Source organism: Myxine glutinosa, unplaced genomic scaffold (genome assembly GCF_964187855.1).
Source record: "Myxine glutinosa unplaced genomic scaffold, kmMyxGlut1.1 SCAFFOLD_1362, whole genome shotgun sequence".
NCBI lineage: Eukaryota > Metazoa > Chordata > Myxini > Myxiniformes > Myxinidae > Myxine > Myxine glutinosa.
In genome coordinates, this window is record NW_027617457.1 from 19,650 (window position 1) to 45,876 (window position 26,227).

At 43.8% G+C, this 26,227-nt stretch overlaps 1 protein-coding gene across 1 annotated transcript in view; it reads left to right on the forward strand.

Annotated features, from left to right (window-relative positions):
- Positions 1-1,561: 1,561 nt before the first annotated feature.
- Positions 1,562-26,227, forward strand: part of LOC144889167 (uncharacterized) — an 83,469-nt gene continuing 58,803 nt past the window's right edge. Inside the window, exon 1 of the mRNA XM_078769135.1 lies at positions 1,562-1,949. Coding sequence (XP_078625261.1) covers positions 1,777-1,949 — 173 coding nt within the window. The 5' untranslated portion in view covers positions 1,562-1,776. The remainder of the gene's footprint in view (positions 1,950-26,227) is intronic.

Here is a 26,227-nt window from a genome sequence, read left to right on the forward strand (position 1 = left end):
TCAATTGTGAAGAATTACTTTAAAATTCTACTAGCTGGATCCGGATCCAGATCTTCACCAAAATTGAATCCATTCTTCCTTGTCACACACACACACACACACACACACACACACACACACACACACACACACACACACACACACACAACCTGTCCAACATGTTTTGTCCAAATCTATGCATAACCTTTTGAGATATCCTGCTATGTATCGTTTTTGGCCTGATCTCCTAATGGTGAAGAATCACTTAAAAATTAAATAATTATCATATCCGAATCCATATTCAAATCTTCACCAAAATCGAATCTATTTGTCCTTGTCAGACACCCAACCGGCCCACCAAGTTTCGTCCAAATCCGTCCACAACTTTTTGATATATCCTGCTATGTATCGTTTATGTTATAGACCTCAACACTACAATGCATGCACCCTATAATGCATGCTCCCCATAATGCATGCACCCTACAATGCATGCACCCTATAATGCATGCACCCTATAATGCATGCACCCCATAATGCATGCACCCCATAATGCATGCACCCTATAATGCATGCACCCTATAATGAATGCACTCTATAATGCATGCACCCTATAATGCATGCACCCTATAATGAATGCACCCCATAATGCATGCACCCCATAATGCATGCACCCTATAATGCATGCACCCTATAATGCATGCATCCCATAATGCATGCACCCTATAATGAATGCACCCTATAATGCATGCACCCAATAATGCATGCACCCTATAATGCATGCACCCTATAATGCATGCACCCTATAATGCATGCATCCCATAATGCATGCACCCTATAATGAATGCACCCTATAATGCATGCACCCTATAATGCATGCACCCAATAATGCATGCACCCTATAATGCATGCACCCTATAATGCATGCACCATATAGTGCATGCACCCTATAATGCATGCACCCTATAATGCATGCACCCAATAATGCATGCACCCTATAATGCATGCACCCTATAATGTATGCACCCAATAATGCATGCACCCTATAATGCATGCACCCTATAATGCATGACCCATTGCACCCTACAATGCAAAAGTCCAAGACCTGCCAAAAGAGGGAATCGAGGTTTTGTGGACATTTTTTGTTATTATCTGTACATACGCTTTCAAAAGTTGAGATAACGTTTGAAACAAGCTCGCTTGAGCACGACACAGCTCTCGGCTCGCTCTAGAACTGGACACCCTGAACCAACCCGTGAGCCGAGCCGTGTCGTCGGCATGCAGGACGCGCATGTGGAAACATAAGGCAAGAACACCGAAGCTATAGCTGGAGATGAAATGTTTATCATGACAACGGGGCCGCCATTGCTGGAACGTGAAGGAACTTTTCCATGGAGTTGAATTCAACATCGGGGTCTCTTTCTCCAACGATCCCAAGCGAGATAGCGAGGGGGTTTCGCGCCCTCAGGATTGCGATCGGAAACCGCGCGGGGAGGGAGGGAGGGAGGGAGGAGTGCTGCCCATTTTATGGGAGACGAGGGAGGGTCTAAGAGCGAGTCGCTTGTCTATTTGAAACGCATCTCTGTTGCCGATTAGAATGATGTGTCCGACCGAGGGCACGACCATATGATTCCCGGCGCGTCAGGTTCAACCCACGCTCTGTTTGCTTCGTTCCTCCAATCGAGAAGTTCCAAGTCCTCTGCGTTTTGTGTGCTCTTGGTCAATTAGAGCGTGCCACGAGTATCGGTGTCTTCACCTGGTGGGGTAGAGGGGAAGGGGCGGACTTACCACTCGGCTCGGATGCAGCGGCGGGCGCTCGTACCCGCCAAGTGCTTCCCTCAGATGCGTCTCACCAAGGAAGAGTTTGCGCTCAACGGCGAGTTCTTCCAGTGCGGCGGGGACCCCGAGCTCGGCGCCCTTTTTCCCGGAGATGGCGAAGAGCGACACATGGTTAAACGCGTGTACAAATACAGGTACGTACGGCTGCCCATCCGGAGCCGGAGGGGGTCACGTTGTCGGCGAGGAGTTCGATTTCCCGAGTCTGCAACACGATCCTGTTGACTGCAAAGCGTTGCGTTCAAAATGTACTTGGCCAACATGGTCGACGGTGTTTTTTGTAAAAGGAATTCGAACACTGCAAATTCGTTCTATGTAATCCATCACAGCCACTTGTGAGTGCACATGGGACAGCCGGCTTAATGTCACCGCTGCACGGCAGCGTGCTCCAGGTTGCTACACCACCCTTCAAAATGAGTTGGACAAAAAAACAATTGAGTCTGGTAATTGCGATGAGTTTTCAATCTACCAGATTTTGTTTGCAACTTGTTTAAACTAATTTTGCATTTTCATAGCTCTACCCGAGTCCGGCAGGATGGTATGCAGGTAGTGCAGGTCCCTTTGAGTATTCTTGTCTGGGTTCGAGTCCCGATCCGACGATATAATCTGTCTGTCTGATTGTAGCTTTACAATGCGTGCCGTCCCTCGGATGGACGTTATGATGTCTGCAAGCATTTGTGGACGTTAAAAGACCCCACAATGTCTTTTGTGCAGAGTACACGAATTATCATGGGAACCCTTGAAACTTTTCCTGGTGACCCTGGAAACCTCCCCTGGTGAACCTGGAAACTTCCCCTGGTGACCCTGGAAACCTCCCCTGGTGAACCTGGAAACTTCCCCTGATGAACCTAGAAACTTCCCCTGGTGACCCTGGAAACCTCCCCTGGTGAACCTGGAAACTTCCCCTGGTGACCCTGGAAACCTCCCCTGGTGACCCTGGAAACCTCCCCTGGTGAACCTGGAAACTTCCCCTGGTGACCCTGGAAACTTTCCCTGGTGACCCTGAAAACTTCCCCTGGTGACCCTGGAAACTTCCCCTGATGAACCTAGAAACTTCCCCTGGTGACCCTGGAAACCTCCCCTGGTGAACCTGGAAACTTCCCCTGGTGACCCTGAAAACATCCCCTGGTGACCCTGGAAACTTCCCCTGATGAACCTAGAAACTTCCCCTGGTGACCCTGGAAACCTCCCCTGGTGACCCTGGAAACTTCCCCTGATGAACCTAGAAACCTCCCCTGGTGACCCTGGAAACTTCCCCTGGTGACCCTGGAAACTTCCCCTGGTGACCCTGGAAACTTCCCCTGTTGACCCTGGAAACTTCCCCTGGTGACCCTGGAAACTTCCCCTGGTGAACCTAGAAATTTCCCCTGGTGACCCTGGAAACTTCCCCTGTTGACCCTGGAAACTTCCCCTGGTGACTCTGGAAACTTCCCCTGGTGACCCTGGAAACCTTCCCGTTGACCCTGGAAACTTCCCCTGGTGACCCTGGAAACTTCCCCTGGTGACCCTGGAAACTTCCCCTGATGAACCTGGAGACTTCCCCTGGTGACCCTGGAAACTTCCCCTGGTGACCCTGGAAACTTCCCCTGGTGACCCTGGAAACTTCCCCTGGTGACCCTGGAAACTTCCCCTGGTGACCCTGGAAACCTCCCCTGGTGACCCTGGAAACTTCCCCTGGTGACCCTGGAAACTTCCCCTGGTGACCCTGGAAACCTCCCCTGGTGACCATGGAAACTTCCCCTGGTGACCCTGGAAACTTCCCCTGATGAACCTGGAAACTTCCCCTGGTGACCCTGGAAACTTCCCCTGATGAACCTGGAAACTTCCCCTGGTGACCCTGGAAACCTCCCCTGGTGACCCTGGAAACTTCCGCTGATGAACCTGGAAACTTCCCCTGGTGACCCTGGAAACTTCCCCTGATGACCCTGGAAACTTACCCTGGTGACCCTGGAAACTTCCCCTGGTGACCCTGGAAACCTCCCCTGGTGAACCCGGAAACTTCCCCTGATGACCCTGGAGACTTCCCCTGGTGACCCTGGAAACTTCCCCTGGTGACCCTGGAGACTTCCCCTGGTGACCCTGGAGACTTCCCCTGGTGACCCTGGAGACTTCCCCTGGTGACCCTGGAAACTTCCCCTGGTGACCCTGGAAACTTCCCCTGGTGACCTCCCATGGTGACGCTGGTGACTTCCCCTGGTGACCCTGGAGACTTCCCCTAGTGACCCTGGAGACTCCCCCTGGTGACCCTGGAGACTTCCCCTGGTGACCCTGGAAACTTCCCCTGGTGACCCTGGAAGCTTCCTCTGGTGACCCTGGAAACTTCCCCTGGTGACCCTGGAAACTTCCCCTGGTGACCCTGGTGACTTCCCCTGGTGACCTCCCCTGGTGACCCTAGTGACTTTCCCTAGTAACCCTGGTGACTTCCAGAAACGTTCCTCAACCTTCCCCTCAAGAATGTGGCAATAATCAGGGTTTTTAAAGATGTCGTAGAAAACGATAGCTCGACCCAACTTCAAAAACTTTTCACAATCTCTGGCTTACAATTTTGATACATCCTGCAAGTATCAGGTTATATCAGGATCCGGATCTTCACCAAAATCGAATCATTTCGTCCTTGTCACATACCCAACTTCTCCACCAAACGTCGGCCGAATCCGTCCACAACTTTTTGAGATATTCTGTTCACAGACAGACGACACGACAGGGGTGAAAAAAGAACCTTCATTCGCCTTCGTTGGCGGAGGTAATGACACTGGGGCAACATTTTGTTGTGAGGGAATGAATTAATGAATGAGAGAGAGAGAGAGGGGAAAAAAAAGAAAGAAAGAAGAGAACACTAAGAGGGTTCAGTTGGTTAGCGTCGCGGAAAGGTGATGACAAGAGGTGATTGGTGGACACCTGTGTACCCACCTGCTGTGATCCTTGGATAAACTGCACTGATCATATGATATAACTCACTTTAGATATGAACGTTTCACTTAGTCCCTAATATATAATTATATAACTACCATTGTAAAATTGATTTGATGTTCATCTAATCAATCTTATTTGATATACCAGTAATACCTGCTCCCCGAAAGAGGGAGCCCGTGCCTCCAGCCAGGGTTCAGTGGTTAAACCGCTTGCAATATTCCATGTTCCACAAGTTTAGGCACGAATTGCAAGTCGTCTGTGACGGTGGAGGGAGTCGGGGAGGAGGGGGGGAGTTATTTTGTGCACGTTTTCTATTTTGTAATGTTCATGCGTACGTATGCGTACATACACACATGAAGGGGAGAACGTGAAAGAGGATCTTTTATAAAACATAGTTGTTGTTGCTGCTGTTGTGGTGACTGTGGTTGTTGTTGTTGTGTGCTCCTTCTGTATTCTTATATATTTTTTCTATTGTTTTCAGAAGTATTACTGCATATAATTTTGTGTGCTCCCTCCATGTTCTTCGAAAGGGTTTCTGCTGCTGTCGTAGAATAATGAATGTTACTGTCGTAGAATAATGAATGAATGTTAATGAACATGAAGCTTCCCTCACTGCTTCTTCTTATTCAATGCCTGAAAAGGGCTTTTAAAGCAGATATCTTTATGATTGTACAGGCTCAGTTTTTTTTTGTTTTGTTTTTGTATACAAGATCAAGGCTCATGAAAGAGCTAAAAATTTTGGTCCAACGCTTTTTGCAGCATGACCTCTCCATTTACTCTAGGCTGACTTTATTATCTCCGCCACCGAGGATGGAGGTTGTCTTCACCCATGTTTGTCTATTAGTTACTTGCGAAAATCGAAGATTATTTCAAGTATATTGGTTGATCTTGTGTGTTATTCTGTCTGTCTGTCTGTCAGTTTGTCTGTCTGTTTGTCTGGCTGTCTGTCAGTTGCTTACAGGTCACAATTTTCAACTGATTTTCACAAAACTTGACCAAATGGTAGAGTTGGTCATAAGCAAGAAGCCTATTGTGCTTGGGGTAAAAAGGTCAATATAGGCCAAAGGTCACCCGCCAACTTTGTCGAATTTCTAAAATCCTCAATTTTCATCCAATTTACTTAAAATATTAAGAGGATTTACATACCAGATCACTGAATTCAACCACCAAGTATTTTTGAGGTCAACATAGGCCAAAAGGTCAACATAGGCCAAGTTTCAAAAATCCTCGATTTTCATCCGAATGAGTTGAAATTTAAAGAGGATTTACATATCTTGTCACTGAATTCAACCACCAACTGTACCATAAAATTTTCACAGATAATGGAATGTTTCTGTGCTTCATGAAAGATCCCAGTTGTCTCCATTTACTCGAGGCTGACTTTATTATCTCCGCCACAAAGGGTGGATGGAGGTTATGCCTTCACCACTGTTTGTTACTTGCCGGAAAAGATTCCGGCAAGTATGTTGATCTGTTCGTTTGTCTGTCTGTCTGTCTGTCTGTTTGTCTGTTTGTCTGTTTGTTACTTGCCGGAAAAGATTCCGGCAAGTATGTTGATCTGTTCGTTTGTCTGTTTGTCTGTTTGTCTGTTTGCAGCACTACGTCTACACCGTTGCACGTAGAATCGCCAAACTTGGCACACATATTGGTCTTGCCCTCTAATGTACTGTGCCCAAATGATGACGTCATCAGTCACGTGGTTCGGCCGCCATCTTGGAAAAACCGAAAATTTTTGCACCTCGATATCTCAAAGTGCTGAACAGAAAAAATTGAGACATAGCTCATTGTGAAGAACTCTCCATGGGGAATAAAACATGTTAATGATGACGTCATCAGTCACGTGGTCGGCCGCCATCTTGGAAAAACGGCAAAACTTTGCACCAATATATCTCCAAAAGTGCTGAACAGAAAAAATTGAGACATGGCTCATTGTAAAGAACTCTCCATGGGGAACAAAATATGTTAATGATGACGTCATCAGTCACGTGGTTCGGCCGCCATCTTGGAAAAACGGGCAAACTTTGCACCACTATATCTCCGAAAGTACTGAACAGAAAAAATTGAGACATGGCTCATTGTAAAGAACTCTCCATGGGGAATAAAACATGTTAATGATGACGTCATCAGTCACGTGGTCGGCCGCCATCTTGGAAAAACGGCAAAACTTTGCACCACTATATCTCCAAAAGTGCTGAACAGAAAAAATTGAGACATGGCTCATTGTAAAGAACTCTCCATGGGGAATAAAATATGTTAATGATGACGTCATATGTCACGTAGTTCGGCCGCCATCTTGGAAAAACCGGAAAACGTTACACCTCCATATCTCCGAAAGTCCTGAATAGAAAAACTTGGGATGTGGCTCAATGTAAAGAACTCTCCATGGGGAATAAAATATGTTAATGATGACGTCATCAGTCACGTGGTTCGGCCGCCATATTTGTCCTAAATGGCCAATAAAAAAGTACATTCCGGCAAGTCCTCGGTCTCTGACCGATTTTTCATCTGTTTGTCTGTCTGTTTGCAGCACTGCGTCTACACCGTTGCACGGAGAATCGCCAAACTTTGCACACATATTGGTCTTGCCCTGGAATAGACTGTGCCCAATTGATGACGTCATCAGTCACGTGGTTCGGCCGCCATCTTGGAAAAACCGAAAATTTTTGCACCTCCATATCTCCAAAAGCACTGAATAGAAAAAATTGAGACATGGCTCATTGTAAAGAACTCTCCATGGGGAATAAAATAGGTTAATGATGACGTCATCAGTCACGTGGTTCGGCCGCCATCTTGGAAAAACCGAAAAATTTTGCACCTCCATATCTCCGGAAGTGCTGAATAGAAAAAATTGAGACATGGCTCATTGTAAAGAACTCTCCATGGGGAATAAAATATGTTAATGATGACGTCATTGTTCACGTGGTTCGACCGCCATATTTGTCCGAAATGGCCGATAAAAAAGTAAATTCCGGCAAGTCCTCGGTCTCTGATCGATTTTTCATTACTTGCCGGAAAAATTTTCCGGCAAGTATGTTGATCTGTTCGTTTGTTTGTCTGTCTGTCTGTCTGTCTGTCTGTTTGCAGCACTGCGTCTACACCGTTGCACGTAGAATCGCCAAACTTTGCACACATATTGGTCTTGCCCTGGAATAGACTGTGCCCAATTGATGACGTCATCGGTGACGTGGTTCGGCCGCCATCTTGGAAAAACCGAAAAACTTTGCACCTCTATATCTCCGAAAGTACTGAACAGACAAAATTGAGACATGGCTCATTGTAAAGAACTCTCCATGGGGAATAAAATATGTAAATGATGACGTCATCAGTCACGTGGTTCGGTCGCCATCTTGGAAAAACGGCAAAACGTTGCGCCACTATATCTCCAAAAGTGCTGAACAGAAAAAATTGAGACATGGCTCATTGTAAAGAACTCTCCATGGGGAATAAAATATGTTTATGATGACGTCATATGTCACGTGGTCGGCCGCCATCTTGGAAAAACGGCAAAACTTTGCACCACTATATCTCCAAAAGTGCTGAACAGAAAAAATTGAGACATGGCTCATTGTAAAGAACTCTCCATGGGGAATAAAATATGTTAATGATGACGTCATCAGTCACGTGGTCGGCCGCCATCTTGGAAAAACCGAAAAACCTAGCACCTCCATATCTCCGAAAGTGCTGAATAGAAAAAATTGAGACATGGCTCATTGTAAAGAACTCTCCATGGGGAATAAAATATGTTAATGATGACGTCATCGGTGACGTGGTTCGGCCGCCATCTTGGAAAAACCGAAAAACTTTGCACCTCTATATCTCCGAAAGTACTGAACAGAAAAAATTGAGACATGGCTCATTGTAAAGAACTCTCCATGGGGAATAAAATATGTTAATGATGACGTCATCAGTCACGTGGTCGGCCGCCATCTTGGAAAAACGGCAAAACTTTGCACCACTATATCTCCAAAAGTGCTGAACAGAAAAAATTGAGACATGGCTCATTGTAAAGAACTCTCCATGGGGAATAAAATATGTTAATGATGACGTCATCAGTCACGTGGTCGGCCGCCATCTTGGAAAAACGGCAAAACTTTGTACCACGAAAGCTCCAAAAGTGCTGAACAGAAAAAATTGAGACATGGCTCATTGTAAAGAACTCTCCATGGGGAATAAAATATGTTAATGATGATGTCATATGTCACGTGGTCGGCCGCCATCTTGGAAAAACCGAAAAACGTTGCACCTCCATATCTCCGAAAGTGCTCAATAGAAAAAATTGAGACATGGCTCATTGTAAACAACTCTCCACGGGGAATAAAATATGTTAATGATGACATCATCGGTCACGTGGTTCGGCCGCCATATTTGTCCTAAATGGCCAATAAAAAAGTACATTCCGGCAAGTCCTCGGTCTCTGACCGATTTTTCATCTGTTTGTCTGTCTGTCTGTTTGCAGCACTGCGTCTACACCGTTGCACGGAGAATCGCCAAACTTTGCACACATATTGATCTTGCCCTGGAATAGACTGTGCCCAATTGATGACGTCATTGGTCACGTGGTTCGGCCGCCATCTTGAAAAACTTTGCACCTCTATATCTCCGAAAGTGCTGAACAGAAAAAATTGAGACATGGCTCATTGTAAAGAACTCTCCATGGGGAATAAAATATGTTAATGATGACGTCATCAGTCACGTGGTTCGGCCGCCATCTTGGAAAAACCGAAAAAAATTGTATTTCTGTATCTCCAAAAGTGCTGAATAGAAAAAATTGAGACATGGCTCATTGTAAAGAACTCTCCATGGGGAATAAAATATGTTAATGATGACGTCATCAGTCACGTGGTTCGGCCGCCATCTTGGAAAAACAGAAAAATTTGCACCTCCATATCTCCGAAAGTACTGAATAGAAATAATTGAGACATGGCTCATTGGAAAGAACTCTCCATGGGGAATCAAATATGTTAATGATGACGTCATCAGTCACGTGGTTCGGCCGCCATCTTGGAAAAACCGAAAAACTTTGCAATGCCACATCTCCAAAAGTCCTGAATAGAAAAAATTGAGACATGGCTCATTGTAAACAACTCTCCACGGGGAATAAAATATGTTAATGATGACATCATCGGTCACGTGGTTCGGCCGCCATATTTGTCCTAAATGGCCGATAAAAAAGTAAATTCCGGCAAGTCCTCGGTCTCTGACCGATTTTTCATTTGTTTGGCTGTCTGTTTGTCTGTTTGTCTGTCTGTCTTTTTGCAGCACTGCGTCTACACCGTTGCACGGAGAATCGCCAAACTTTGCAAACATATTGGGCTTGCCCTGGAATAGACTGTGCCCAATTGATGACGTCATTGGTCACGTGGTTCGGCCGCCATCTTGGAAAAACTTTGCACCTCTATATCTCCGAAAGTGCTGAACAGAAAAAATTGAGACATGGCTCATTGTAAAGAACTCTCCATGGGGAATAAAATATGTTAATGATGACGTCATCAGTCACGTGGTTCGGCCGCCATCTTGGAAAAACAGAAAAATTTGCACCTCCATATCTCCGAAAGTACTGAATAGAAATAATTGAGACATGGCTCATTGTAAAGAACTCTCCACGGGGAATAAAATATGTTAATGATGACATCATCGGTCACGTGGTTCGGCCGCCATATTTGTCCTAAATGGCCGATAAAAAAGTAAATTCCGGCAAGTCCTCGGTCTCTGACCGATTTTTCATCTGTCTGTTTGTCTGTCTGTCTGTTTGTTTGCAGCACTGCGTCTACACCGTTGCACGGAGAATCGCCAAACTTTGCACACATATTGGTCTTGCCCTGGAATAGACTGTGCCCAATTGATGACGTCAACGGTGACGTGGTTCGGCCGCCATCTTGGAAAAACCGAAAAATTTTGCACCTCTATATCTCCGAAAGTACTGAACAGAAAAAATTGAGACATGGCTCATTGTAAAGAACTCTCCATGGGGAATAAAATATGTTAATGATGACGTCATATGTCACGTGGTCGGCCGCCATCTTGGAAAAACGGCAAAAATTTGCACCACTATATCTCCAAAAGTGCTGAACAGAAAAAATTGAGACATGGCTCATTGTAAAGAACTCTCCATGGGGAATAAAATATGTTAATGATGACGTCATCAGTCACGTGGTCGGCCGCCATCTTGGAAAAACCGAAAAACTTAGCACCACTATATCTCCAAAAGTGCTGAACAGAAAAAATTGAGACATGGCTCATTGTAAAGAACTCTCCATGGGGAATAAAATATGTTAATGATGATGTCATCGGTCACGTGGTTCGGCCGCCATATTTGTCCTAAATGGCCGATAAAAAAGTACATTCCGGCAAGTCCTCGGTCTCTGACCGATTTTTCATTACTTGCCGGAAAAATTTTTCCGGCAAGTATGTTGATCTGTTCGTTTGTCTGTTTGTCTGTCTGTCTGTCTGTCTGTCTGTTTGTCTGTCTGTTTGCAGCACTGCGTCTACACCGTTGCACGTAGAATCGCCAAACTTTGCACACATATTGGTCTTGCCCTGGAATAGACTGTGCCCAATTGATGACGTCATCGGTGACGTGGTTCGGCCGCCATCTTGGAAAAACCGAAAAAAGGTTGCACCTCTATATCTCCGAAAGTACTGAACAGAAAAAATTGAGACATGGCTCATTGTAAAGAACTCTCCATGCGGAATAAAATATGTAAATGATGACGTCATCAGTCACGTGGTTCGGTCGCCATCTTGGAAAAACGGCAAAACGTTGCGCCACGATATCTCCAAAAGTGCTGAACAGAAAAAATTGAGACATGGCTCATTGTAAAGAACTCTCCATGGGGAATAAAATATGTTAATGATGACATCATATGTCACGTGGTCGGCCGCCATCTTGGAAAAACGGCAAAACTTTGCACCACTATATCGCCAAAAGTGCTGAACAGAAAAAATTGAGACATGGCTCATTGTAAAGAACTCCACATGGGGAATAAAATATGTTAATGATGACGTCATCAGTCACGTGGTCGGCCGCCATCTTGGAAAAACGGCAAAACTTTGCACTACGAAATCTCCAAAAGTGCTGAACAGAAAAAATTGAGACATGGCTCATTGTAAAAAACTCTCCATGGGGAATAAAATATGTTAATGATGTCATATGTCACGTGGTCGGCCGCCATCTTGGAAAAACGGCAAAACTTTGCACCACTATATCTCCAAAAGTGCTGAACAGAAAAAATTGAGACATGGCTCATTGTAAAGACCTCTCCATGGGGAATAAAATATGTTAATGATGATGCCATCGGTCACGTGGTTCGGCCGCCATCTTGGAAAAACGGCAAAAACTTTGCACCACTATATCTCCAAAAGTGCAGAATGGAAAAAATTGAGACATGGCTCATTGTAAAGACCTCTCCATGGGGAATAAAATTTGTTAATGATGACATCATATGTCACGTGGTCGGCCGCCATCTTGGAAAAACCGAAAAACCTAGCACCTCCATATCTCCGAAAGTGCTGAATAGAAAAAATTGAGACATGGCTCATTGTAAAGAACTCTCCATGGGGAATAAAATATGTTAATGATGACGTCATCGGTGACGTGGTTCGGCCGCCATCTTGGAAAAACCGAAAAACTTTGCACCTCTATATCTCCGAAAGTACTGAACAGAAAAAATTGAGACATGGCTCATTGTAAAGAACTCTCCATGGGGAATAAAATATGTTAATGATGACGTCATCAGTCACGTGGTCGGCCGCCATCTTGGAAAAACGGCAAAACTTTGCACCACTATATCTCCAAAAGTGCTGAACAGAAAAAATTGAGACATGGCTCATTGTAAAGAACTCTCCATGGGGAATAAAATATGTTAATGATGACGTCATCAGTCACGTGGTCGGCCGCCATCTTGGAAAAACGGCAAAACTTTGTACCACGAAAGCTCCAAAAGTGCTGAACAGAAAAAATTGAGACATGGCTCATTGTAAAGAACTCTCCATGGGGAATAAAATATGTTAATGATGATGTCATATGTCACGTGGTCGGCCGCCATCTTGGAAAAACCGAAAAACGTTGCACCTCCATATCTCCGAAAGTGCTCAATAGAAAAAATTGAGACATGGCTCATTGTAAACAACTCTCCACGGGGAATAAAATATGTTAATGATGACATCATCGGTCACGTGGTTCGGCCGCCATATTTGTCCTAAATGGCCAATAAAAAAGTACATTCCGGCAAGTCCTCGGTCTCTGACCGATTTTTCATCTGTTTGTCTGTCTGTCTGTTTGCAGCACTGCGTCTACACCGTTGCACGGAGAATCGCCAAACTTTGCACACATATTGATCTTGCCCTGGAATAGACTGTGCCCAATTGATGACGTCATTGGTCACGTGGTTCGGCCGCCATCTTGAAAAACTTTGCACCTCTATATCTCCGAAAGTGCTGAACAGAAAAAATTGAGACATGGCTCATTGTAAAGAACTCTCCATGGGGAATAAAATATGTTAATGATGACGTCATCAGTCACGTGGTTCGGCCGCCATCTTGGAAAAACCGAAAAAAATTGTATTTCTGTATCTCCAAAAGTGCTGAATAGAAAAAATTGAGACATGGCTCATTGTAAAGAACTCTCCATGGGGAATAAAATATGTTAATGATGACGTCATCAGTCACGTGGTTCGGCCGCCATCTTGGAAAAACAGAAAAATTTGCACCTCCATATCTCCGAAAGTACTGAATAGAAATAATTGAGACATGGCTCATTGGAAAGAACTCTCCATGGGGAATCAAATATGTTAATGATGACGTCATCAGTCACGTGGTTCGGCCGCCATCTTGGAAAAACCGAAAAACTTTGCAATGCCACATCTCCAAAAGTCCTGAATAGAAAAAATTGAGACATGGCTCATTGTAAACAACTCTCCACGGGGAATAAAATATGTTAATGATGACATCATCGGTCACGTGGTTCGGCCGCCATATTTGTCCTAAATGGCCGATAAAAAAGTAAATTCCGGCAAGTCCTCGGTCTCTGACCGATTTTTCATTTGTTTGGCTGTCTGTTTGTCTGTTTGTCTGTCTGTCTTTTTGCAGCACTGCGTCTACACCGTTGCACGGAGAATCGCCAAACTTTGCAAACATATTGGGCTTGCCCTGGAATAGACTGTGCCCAATTGATGACGTCATTGGTCACGTGGTTCGGCCGCCATCTTGGAAAAACTTTGCACCTCTATATCTCCGAAAGTGCTGAACAGAAAAAATTGAGACATGGCTCATTGTAAAGAACTCTCCATGGGGAATAAAATATGTTAATGATGACGTCATCAGTCACGTGGTTCGGCCGCCATCTTGGAAAAACAGAAAAATTTGCACCTCCATATCTCCGAAAGTACTGAATAGAAATAATTGAGACATGGCTCATTGTAAAGAACTCTCCACGGGGAATAAAATATGTTAATGATGACATCATCGGTCACGTGGTTCGGCCGCCATATTTGTCCTAAATGGCCGATAAAAAAGTAAATTCCGGCAAGTCCTCGGTCTCTGACCGATTTTTCATCTGTCTGTTTGTCTGTCTGTCTGTTTGTTTGCAGCACTGCGTCCACACCGTTGCACGGAGAATCGCCAAACTTTGCACACATATTGGTCTTGCCCTGGAATAGACTGTGCCCAATTGATGACGTCAACGGTGACGTGGTTCGGCCGCCATCTTGGAAAAACCGAAAAATTTTGCACCTCTATATCTCCGAAAGTACTGTACAGAAAAAATTGAGACATGGCTCATTGTAAAGAACTCTCCATGGGGAATAAAATATGTTAATGATGACGTCATATGTCACGTGGTCGGCCGCCATCTTGGAAAAACGGCAAAAATTTGCACCACTATATCTCCAAAAGTGCTGAACAGAAAAAATTGAGACATGGCTCATTGTAAAGAACTCTCCATGGGGAATAAAATATGTTAATGATGACGTCATCAGTCACGTGGTCGGCCGCCATCTTGGAAAAACCGAAAAACTTAGCACCACTATATCTCCAAAAGTGCTGAACAGAAAAAATTGAGACATGGCTCATTGTAAAGAACTCTCCATGGGGAATAAAATATGTTAATGATGATGTCATCGGTCACGTGGTTCGGCCGCCATATTTGTCCTAAATGGCCGATAAAAAAGTACATTCCGGCAAGTCCTCGGTCTCTGACCGATTTTTCATTACTTGCCGGAAAAATTTTTCCGGCAAGTATGTTGAGCTGTTCGTTTGTCTGTTTGTCTGTCTGTCTGTCTGTCTGTCTGTTTGTCTGTCTGTTTGCAGCACTGCGTCTACACCGTTGCACGTAGAATCGCCAAACTTTGCACACATATTGGTCTTGCCCTGGAATAGACTGTGCCCAATTGATGACGTCATCGGTGACGTGGTTCGGCCGCCATCTTGGAAAAACCGAAAAAAGGTTGCACCTCTATATCTCCGAAAGTACTGAACAGAAAAAATTGAGACATGGCTCATTGTAAAGAACTCTCCATGCGGAATAAAATATGTAAATGATGACGTCATCAGTCACGTGGTTCGGTCGCCATCTTGGAAAAACGGCAAAACGTTGCGCCACGATATCTCCAAAAGTGCTGAACAGAAAAAATTGAGACATGGCTCATTGTAAAGAACTCTCCATGGGGAATAAAATATGTTAATGATGACATCATATGTCACGTGGTCGGCCGCCATCTTGGAAAAACGGCAAAACTTTGCACCACTATATCGCCAAAAGTGCTGAACAGAAAAAATTGAGACATGGCTCATTGTAAAGAACTCCACATGGGGAATAAAATATGTTAATGATGACGTCATCAGTCACGTGGTCGGCCGCCATCTTGGAAAAACGGCAAAACTTTGCACTACGAAATCTCCAAAAGTGCTGAACAGAAAAAATTGAGACATGGCTCATTGTAAAAAACTCTCCATGGGGAATAAAATATGTTAATGATGTCATATGTCACGTGGTCGGCCGCCATCTTGGAAAAACGGCAAAACTTTGCACCACTATATCTCCAAAAGTGCTGAACAGAAAAAATTGAGACATGGCTCATTGTAAAGACCTCTCCATGGGGAATAAAATATGTTAATGATGATGCCATCGGTCACGTGGTTCGGCCGCCATCTTGGAAAAACGGCAAAAACTTTGCACCACTATATCTCCAAAAGTGCAGAATGGAAAAAATTGAGACATGGCTCATTGTAAAGACCTCTCCATGGGGAATAAAATTTGTTAATGATGACATCATATGTCACGTGGTTCGGCCGCCATCTTGGAAAAACCGAAACCTCCACATCTCCGAAAGTGCTGAATAGAAAAAATTGAGACATGGCTCATTGAAAAGAACTCTCCATGGGGAATAAAATATGTTAATGATGACGTCATCGGTCACGTGGTTCGGCCGCCATATTTGTCCTAAATGGCCAATAAAAAAGTACATTCCGGCAAGTCCTCGGTCTCTGACCGATTTTTCATCTGTTTGTCTGTTTGTCTGTTTGTCTGTTTGCAGCACTGCGTCTACACCGTTGCACGGAGAATCGCCAAACTTTGCACACATATTCGTCTTGCCCTGGAATAGACTGTGCCCAAATTATGACGTCATCGGTCACGTGTTTCGGCCGCCATCTTGGAAAAACGGCAAAACGTTGCGCCACTATATCTCCAAAAGTGCTGAACAGAAAAAATTGAGACATGGCTCATTGTAAAGAACTCTCCATGGGGAATAAAATATGTTTATGATGACGTCATATGTCACGTGGTCGGCCGCCATCTTGGAAAAACGGCAAAACTTTGCACCACTATATCTCCAAAAGTGCTGAACAGAAAAAATTGAGACATGGCTCATTGTAAAGAACTCTCCATGGGGAATAAAATATGTTAATGATGACGTCATCAGTCACGTGGTCGGCCGCCATCTTGGAAAAACCGAAAAACCTAGCACCTCCATATCTCCGAAAGTGCTGAATAGAAAAAATTGAGACATGGCTCATTGTAAAGAACTCTCCATGGGGAATAAAATATGTTAATGATGACGTCATCGGTGACGTGGTTCGGCCGCCATCTTGGAAAAACCGAAAAACTTTGCACCTCTATATCTCCGAAAGTACTGAACAGAAAAAATTGAGACATGGCTCATTGTAAAGAACTCTCCATGGGGAATAAAATATGTTAATGATGACATCATCAGTCACGTGGTCGGCCGCCATCTTGGAAAAACGGCAAAACTTTGCACCACTATATCTCCAAAAGTGCTGAACAGAAAAAATTGAGACATGGCTCATTGTAAAGAACTCTCCATGGGGAATAAAATATGTTAATGATGACGTCATCAGTCACGTGGTCGGCCGCCATCTTGGAAAAACGGCAAAACTTTGTACCACGAAAGCTCCAAAAGTGCTGAACAGAAAAAATTGAGACATGGCTCATTGTAAAGAACTCTCCATGGGGAATAAAATATGTTAATGATGATGTCATATGTCACGTGGTCGGCCGCCATCTTGGAAAAACCGAAAAACGTTGCACCTCCATATCTCCGAAAGTGCTCAATAGAAAAAATTGAGACATGGCTCATTGTAAACAACTCTCCACGGGGAATAAAATATGTTAATGATGACATCATCGGTCACGTGGTTCGGCCGCCATATTTGTCCTAAATGGCCAATAAAAAAGTACATTCCGGCAAGTCCTCGGTCTCTGACCGATTTTTCATCTGTTTGTCTGTCTGTCTGTTTGCAGCACTGCGTCTACACCGTTGCACGGAGAATCGCCAAACTTTGCACACATATTGATCTTGCCCTGGAATAAACTGTGCCCAATTGATGACGTCATTGGTCACGTGGTTCGGCCGCCATCTTGAAAAACTTTGCACCTCTATATCTCCGAAAGTGCTGAACAGAAAAAATTGAGACATGGCTCATTGTAAAGAACTCTCCATGGGGAATAAAATATGTTAATGATGACGTCATCAGTCACGTGGTTCGGCCGCCATCTTGGAAAAACCGAAAAAAATTGTATTTCTGTATCTCCAAAAGTGCTGAATAGAAAAAATTGAGACATGGCTCATTGTAAAGAACTCTCCATGGGGAATAAAATATGTTAATGATGACGTCATCAGTCACGTGGTTCGGCCGCCATCTTGGAAAAACAGAAAAATTTGCACCTCCATATCTCCGAAAGTACTGAATAGAAATAATTGAGACATGGCTCATTGGAAAGAACTCTCCATGGGGAATCAAATATGTTAATGATGACGTCATCAGTCACGTGGTTCGGCCGCCATCTTGGAAAAACCGAAAAACTTTGCAATGCCACATCTCCAAAAGTCCTGAATAGAAAAAATTGAGACATGGCTCATTGTAAACAACTCTCCACGGGGAATAAAATATGTTAATGATGACATCATCGGTCACGTGGTTCGGCCGCCATATTTGTCCTAAATGGCCGATAAAAAAGTAAATTCCGGCAAGTCCTCGGTCTCTGACCGATTTTTCATTTGTTTGGCTGTCTGTTTGTCTGTTTGTCTGTCTGTCTTTTTGCAGCACTGCGTCTACACCGTTGCACGGAGAATCGCCAAACTTTGCACACATATTGGGCTTGCCCTGGAATAGACTGTGCCCAATTGATGACGTCATTGGTCACGTGGTTCGGCCGCCATCTTGGAAAAACTTTGCACCTCTATATCTCCGAAAGTGCTGAACAGAAAAAATTGAGACATGGCTCATTGTAAAGAACTCTCCATGGGGAATAAAATATGTTAATGATGACGTCATCAGTCACGTGGTTCGGCCGCCATCTTGGAAAAACAGAAAAATTTGCACCTCCATATCTCCGAAAGTACTGAATAGAAATAATTGAGACATGGCTCATTGTAAAGAACTCTCCATGGGGAATCAAATATGTTAATGATGACGTCATCAGTCACGTGGTTCGGCCGCCATCTTGGAAAAACCGAAAAACTTTGCAATGCCACATCTCCAAAAGTCCTGAATAGAAAAAATTGAGAGATGGCTCATTGTAAACAACTCTCCACGGGGAATAAAATATGTTAATGATGACATCATCGGTCACGTGGTTCGGCCGCCATATTTGTCCTAAATGGCCGATAAAAAAGTAAATTCCGGCAAGTCCTCGGTCTCTGACCGATTTTTCATCTGTCTGTTTGTCTGTCTGTCTGTTTGTTTGCAGCACTGCGTCTACACCGTTGCACGGAGAATCGCCAAACTTTGCACACATATTGGTCTTGCCCTGGAATAGACTGTGCCCAATTGATGACGTCAACGGTGACGTGGTTCGGCCGCCATCTTGGAAAAACCGAAAAAAGGTTGCACCTCTATATCTCCGAAAGTACTGAACAGAAAAAATTGAGACATGGCTCATTGTAAAGAACTCTCCATGCGGAATAAAATATGTAAATGATGACGTCATCAGTCACGTGGTTCGGTCGCCATCTTGGAAAAACGGCAAAAATTTGCACCACTATATCTCCAAAAGTGCTGAACAGAAAAAATTGAGACATGGCTCATTGTAAAGAACTCTCCATGGGGAATAAAATATGTTAATGATGACGTCATCAGTCACGTGGTCGGCCGCCATCTTGGAAAAACCGAAAAACTTAGCACCACTATATCTCCAAAAGTGCTGAACAGAAAAAATTGAGACATGGCTCATTGTAAAGAACTCTCCATGGGGAATAAAATATGTTAATGATGATGTCATCGGTCACGTGGTTCGGCCGCCATATTTGTCCTAAATGGCCGATAAAAAAGTACATTACGGCAAGTCCTCGGTCTCTGACCGATTTTTCATTACTTGCCGGAAAAATTTTTCCGGCAAGTATGTTGATCTGTTCGTTTGTTACTTGCCGGAAAAATTTTTCCGGCAAGTATGTTGATCTGTTCGTTTGTCTGTCTGTTTGTCTGTCTGTCTGTCTGTCTGTCTGTCTGTCTGTCTGTTTGCAGCACTGCGTCTACACCGTTGCACGGCGAATCGCCAAACTTTGCACACATATTGGTCTTGCCCTGGAATAGACTGTGCCCAATTGATGACGTCATCGGTGACGTGGTTCGGCCGCCATCTTGGAAAAACTGAAAAACCTTGCACCTCTATATCTCCGAAAGTACTGAACAGTAAAAATTGAGACATGGCTCATTGTAAAGAACTCTCCATGGGGAATAAAATATGTAAATGATGACGTCATCAGTCACGTGGTTCGGTCGCCATCTTGGAAAAACGGCAAAACGTTGCGCCACTATATCTCCAAAAGTGCTGAACAGAAAAAATTGAGACATGGCTCATTGTAAAGAACTCTCCATGGGGAATAAAATATGTTAATGATGACGTCATATGTCACGTGGTCGGCCGCCATCTTGGAAAAACGGCAAAACTTTGCACCACTATATCTCCAAAAGTGCTGAACAGAAAAAATTGAGACATGGCTCATTGTAAAGAACTCTCCATGGGGAATAAAATATGTTAATGATGACGTCATCAGTCGCGTGGTCGGCCGCCATCTTGGAAAAACCGAAAAACCTAGCACCTCCATATCTCCGAAAGTGCTGAATAGAAAAAATTGAGACATGGCTCATTGTCAAGAACTCTCCATGTGGAATAAAATATGTTAATGATGACGTCATCGGTCACGTGGTGCGGCCGCCATCTTGGAAAAACGGGAAAAAAATTCACCTCCATATCTCCGAAAGTGCTGAATAGAAAAAATTGAGACATGGCTCATTGGAAAGAACTCTCCAGGGGGAATAAAATAAGTTAATGATGACGTCATCGGTCACGTGGTTCGGCCGCCATCTTGGAAAATCCGAAAAACGTTGCACCTCTATCTCCAAAAGTGCTGAACAGAAAAAATTGAGACATGGCTCATTGGAAAGAACTCTCCAGGGGGAATAAAATATGTTAATGATGTCGTCATCGGTCACGTGGTTCGGCCGCCATCTTGGAAAATCCGAAAAACGTTGCACCTCTATCTCCAAAAGTGCTGAACAGAAAAAATTGAGACATGGCTCATTGTAAAGAACTCTCCGTGGGGAATAAAATATGTTAATGATGATGTCATCGGTCAGGTGGTTCAGCCGCCATATTTGTCCTAAATGGCCGATAAAAAAGTAAATTCCGGCAAGTCCTCGGTCTCTGACCGATTTTTCATTTGTCTGTCTGTCTGTCTGTCTGTCTGTTTGTCTGTCTGTTTGCAGCACTGCGTCTACACCGTTGCACGTAGAATCGCCAAACTTTGCACACATATTGGTCTTGCCCTGGAATAGACTGTGCCCAATTGATGACGTCATCGGTGACGTGGTTCGGCCGCCATCTTGGAAAAACTGAAAAACGTTGCACCTCTATATCTCCGAAAGTACTGAACAGAAAAAATTGAGACATGGCTCATTGTAAAGAACTCTCCATGCGGAATAAAATATGTAAATGATGACGTCATCAGTCACGTGGTTCGGTCGCCATCTTGGAAAAACGGCAAAACGTTGCGCCACGCTATCTCCAAAAGTGCTGAACAGAAAAAATTGAGACATGGCTCATTGTAAAGAACTCTCCATGGGGAATAAAATATGTTAATGATGACGTCATATGTCACGTGGTCGGCCGCCATCTTGGAAAAACGGCAAAACTTTGCACCACTATATCGCCAAAAGTGCTGAACAGAAAAAATTGAGACATGGCTCATTGTAAAGAACTCCACATGGGGAATAAAATATGTTAATGATGACGTCATCAGTCACGTGGTCGGCCGCCATCTTGGAAAAACGGCAAAACTTTGCACTACGAAATCTCGAAAAGTGCTGAACAGAAAAAATTGAGACATGGCTCATTGTAAAAAACTCTCCATGGGGAATAAAATATGTTAATGATGTCATATGTCACGTTGTCGGCCGCCATCTTGGAAAAACGGCAAAACTTTGCACCACTATATCTCCAAAAGTGCTGAACAGAAAAAATTGAGACATGGCTCATTGTAAAGACCTCTCCATGGGGAATAAAATATGTTAATGATGATGCCATCGGTCACGTGGTTCGGCCGCCATCTTGGAAAAACGGCAAAAACTTTGCACCACTATATCTCCAAAAGTGCAGAATGGAAAAAATTGAGACATGGCTCATTGTAAAGACCTCTCCATGGGGAATAAAATTTGTTAATGATGACATCATATGTCACGTGGTTCGGCCGCCATCTTGGAAAAACCGAAACCTCCACATCTCCGAAAGTGCTGAATAGAAAAAATTGAGACATGGCTCATTGAAAAGAACTCTCCATGGGGAATAAAATATGTTAATGATGACGTCATCGGTCACGTGGTTCGGCCGCCATATTTGTCCTAAATGGCCAATAAAAAAGTACATTCCGGCAAGTCCTCGGTCTCTGACAGATTTTTCATCTGTCTGTTTGTCTGTTTGCAGCACTGCGTCTACACCGTTGCACGGAGAATCGCCAAACTTTGCACACATATTGGTCTTGCCCTGGAATAGACTGTGCCCAATTGATGACGTCATCGGTGACGTGGTTCGGCCGCCATCTTGGAAAAACCGAAAAACTTTGCACTTCTATATCTCCGAAAGTACTGAACAGAAAAAATTGAGACATGGCTCATTGTAAAGAACTCTCCATGGGGAATAAAATATGTTAATGATGACATCATCAGTCACGTGGTCGGCCGCCATCTTGGAAAAACCGAAAAACTTTGCACCTCTATATCTCCGAAAGTACTGAACAGAAAAAATTGAGACATGGCTCATTGTAAAGAACTCTCCATGGGGAATAAAATATGTAAATGATGACGTCATCAGTCACGTGGTTCGGTCGCCATCTTGGAAAAACGGCAAAACGTTGCGCCACTATATCTCCAAAAGTGCTGAACAGAAAAAATTGAGACATGGCTCATTGTAAAGAACTCTCCATGGGGAATAAAATTTGTTAATGATGACGTCATATGTCACGTGGTTCGGCCGCCATCTTGGAAAAACCGAAAAACTTAGCACCTCTATGTGTCCAAAAGTGCTGAATAGAAAAAATTGAGACATGCCTCATTGTAAAGAACTCTCCATGGGGAATAAAATATGTTAATGATGACGTCATCGGTCACGTGGTTCGGCCGCCATATTTGTCCTCAATGGCCAATAAAAAAGTACATTCCGGCAAGTCCTCGGTCTCTGACCGATTTTTCATCTGTTTGTCTGTCTGTCTGTTTGCAGCACTACGTCTACACCGTTGCACGTAGAATCACGAAACTTTGCACACGCATTTGACTTGCCCTCTCATATACTGTGCCCAAATGATGACGTCATCGGTCACGTGGTTCGGCCGCCATCTTGGAAAAACCGAAAAATTTTGCACCTCGATATCTCAGTGCTGAACAGAAAAAATTGAGACATGGCTCATTGTAAAGAACTCTCCATGGGGAATAAAATGTTAATGATGACGTCATCGGTCACGTGGTTCGGCCGCCATCTTGGGAAAAACGAAAATTTTTGCACCTCCATATCTCCGAAAGTCCTGAACAGACAAAATTGAGACATGGCTCATTGTAAAGAACTCTCCATGGGGAATAAAATATGTTAATGATGACGTCATCAGTCACGTGGTTCGGCCGCCATCTTGGAAAAACCGAAAATTTTTGCACCTCCATATCTCCGAAAGTCCTGAACAGAAAAAATTGAGACATGGCTCATTGTGAAGAACTCTCCATGGGGAATAAAATATGTTAATGATGACGTCATCAGTCACGTGGTCGGCCGCCATCTTGGAAAAACGGCAAAACTTTGCACCACGATATCTCCAAAAGTGCTGAACAGAAAAAATTGAGACATGGCTCATTGTAAAGAACGCTCCATGGGGAATAAAATCTGTTAATGATGACGTCATATGTCACGTGGTCGGCCGCCATCTTGGAAAAACGGCAAAACTTTGCACCACGATATCTCCAAAAGTGCTGAACAGACAAAATTGAGACATTGCTCATTGTAAAGAACTCTCCATGGGGAATAAAATATGTTAATGATGACGTCATATGTCACGTGGTTCGGCCGCCATCTTGGAAAAACCGAAAAATTTTGCACCTCCATTTCTCTGAAAGTGCTGAATAGAAAAAATTGAGACATGGCTCATTGTAAAGAACTCTCCATGGGGAATAAAATATGTTAATGATGATGCCATCGGTCACGTGGTTCGGCCGCCATCTTGGAAAAACGGGAAAACTTTGCACCACTATATCTCCAAAAGTGCAGAATGGAAAAAATTGAGACATGGCTCATTGAAAAGAACTCTCCATGGGGAATAAAATATGTTAATGATGACGTCATCGGTCACGTGGTTCGGCCGCCATATTTGTCCTAAATGGCCGATAAAAAAATTCATTCCGGCAAGTCCTCGGTCTCTGACCGATTTTTCATCTGTTTGTCTGTCTGTCTGTCTGTCTGTCTGTTTGTCTGTCTGTTTGCAGCACTGCGTCTACACCGTTGCACGTAGAATCGCCAAACTTTGCACACATATTGGTCTTGCCCTGGAATAGACTGTGCCCAATTGATGACGTCATCGGTGACGTGGTTCGGCCGCCATCTTGGAAAAACCGAAAAAAGGTTGCACCTCTATATCTCCGAAAGTACTGAACAGAAAAAATTGAGACATGGCTCATTGTAAAGAACTCTCCATGCGGAATAAAATATGTAAATGATGACGTCATCAGTCACGTGGTTCGGTCGCCATCTTGGAAAAACGGCAAAACGTTGCGCCACGATATCTCCAAAAGTGCTGAACAGAAAAAATTGAGACATGGCTCATTGTAAAGAACTCTCCATGGGGAATAAAATATGTTAATGATGACATCATATGTCACGTGGTCGGCCGCCATCTTGGAAAAACGGCAAAACTTTGCACCACTATATCGCCAAAAGTGCTGAACAGAAAAAATTGAGACATGGCTCATTGTAAAGAACTCCACATGGGGAATAAAATATGTTAATGATGACGTCATCAGTCACGTGGTCGGCCGCCATCTTGGAAAAACGGCAAAACTTTGCACTACGAAATCTCCAAAAGTGCTGAACAGAAAAAATTGAGACATGGCTCATTGTAAAAAACTCTCCATGGGGAATAAAATATGTTAATGATGTCATATGTCACGTGGTCGGCCGCCATCTTGGAAAAACGGCAAAACTTTGCACCACTATATCTCCAAAAGTGCTGAACAGAAAAAATTGAGACATGGCTCATTGTAAAGACCTCTCCATGGGGAATAAAATATGTTAATGATGATGCCATCGGTCACGTGGTTCGGCCGCCATCTTGGAAAAACGGCAAAAACTTTGCACCACTATATCTCCAAAAGTGCAGAATGGAAAAAATTGAGACATGGCTCATTGTAAAGACCTCTCCATGGGGAATAAAATTTGTTAATGATGACATCATATGTCACGTGGTTCGGCCGCCATCTTGGAAAAACCGAAACCTCCACATCTCCGAAAGTGCTGAATAGAAAAAATTGAGACATGGCTCATTGAAAAGAACTCTCCATGGGGAATAAAATATGTTAATGATGACGTCATCGGTCACGTGGTTCGGCCGCCATATTTGTCCTAAATGGCCAATAAAAAAGTACATTCCGGCAAGTCCTCGGTCTCTGACCGATTTTTCATCTGTTTGTCTGTTTGTCTGTTTGTCTGTTTGCAGCACTGCGTCTACACCGTTGCACGGAGAATCGCCAAACTTTGCACACATATTCGTCTTGCCCTGGAATAGACTGTGCCCAAATTATGACGTCATCGGTCACGTGTTTCGGCCGCCATCTTGGAAAAACGGCAAAACGTTGCGCCACTATATCTCCAAAAGTGCTGAACAGAAAAAATTGAGACATGGCTCATTGTAAAGAACTCTCCATGGGGAATAAAATATGTTTATGATGACGTCATATGTCACGTGGTCGGCCGCCATCTTGGAAAAACGGCAAAACTTTGCACCACTATATCTCCAAAAGTGCTGAACAGAAAAAATTGAGACATGGCTCATTGTAAAGAACTCTCCATGGGGAATAAAATATGTTAATGATGACGTCATCAGTCACGTGGTCGGCCGCCATCTTGGAAAAACCGAAAAACCTAGCACCTCCATATCTCCGAAAGTGCTGAATAGAAAAAATTGAGACATGGCTCATTGTAAAGAACTCTCCATGGGGAATAAAATATGTTAATGATGACGTCATCGGTGACGTGGTTCGGCCGCCATCTTGGAAAAACCGAAAAACTTTGCACCTCTATATCTCCGAAAGTACTGAACAGAAAAAATTGAGACATGGCTCATTGTAAAGAACTCTCCATGGGGAATAAAATATGTTAATGATGACATCATCAGTCACGTGGTCGGCCGCCATCTTGGAAAAACGGCAAAACTTTGCACCACTATATCTCCAAAAGTGCTGAACAGAAAAAATTGAGACATGGCTCATTGTAAAGAACTCTCCATGGGGAATAAAA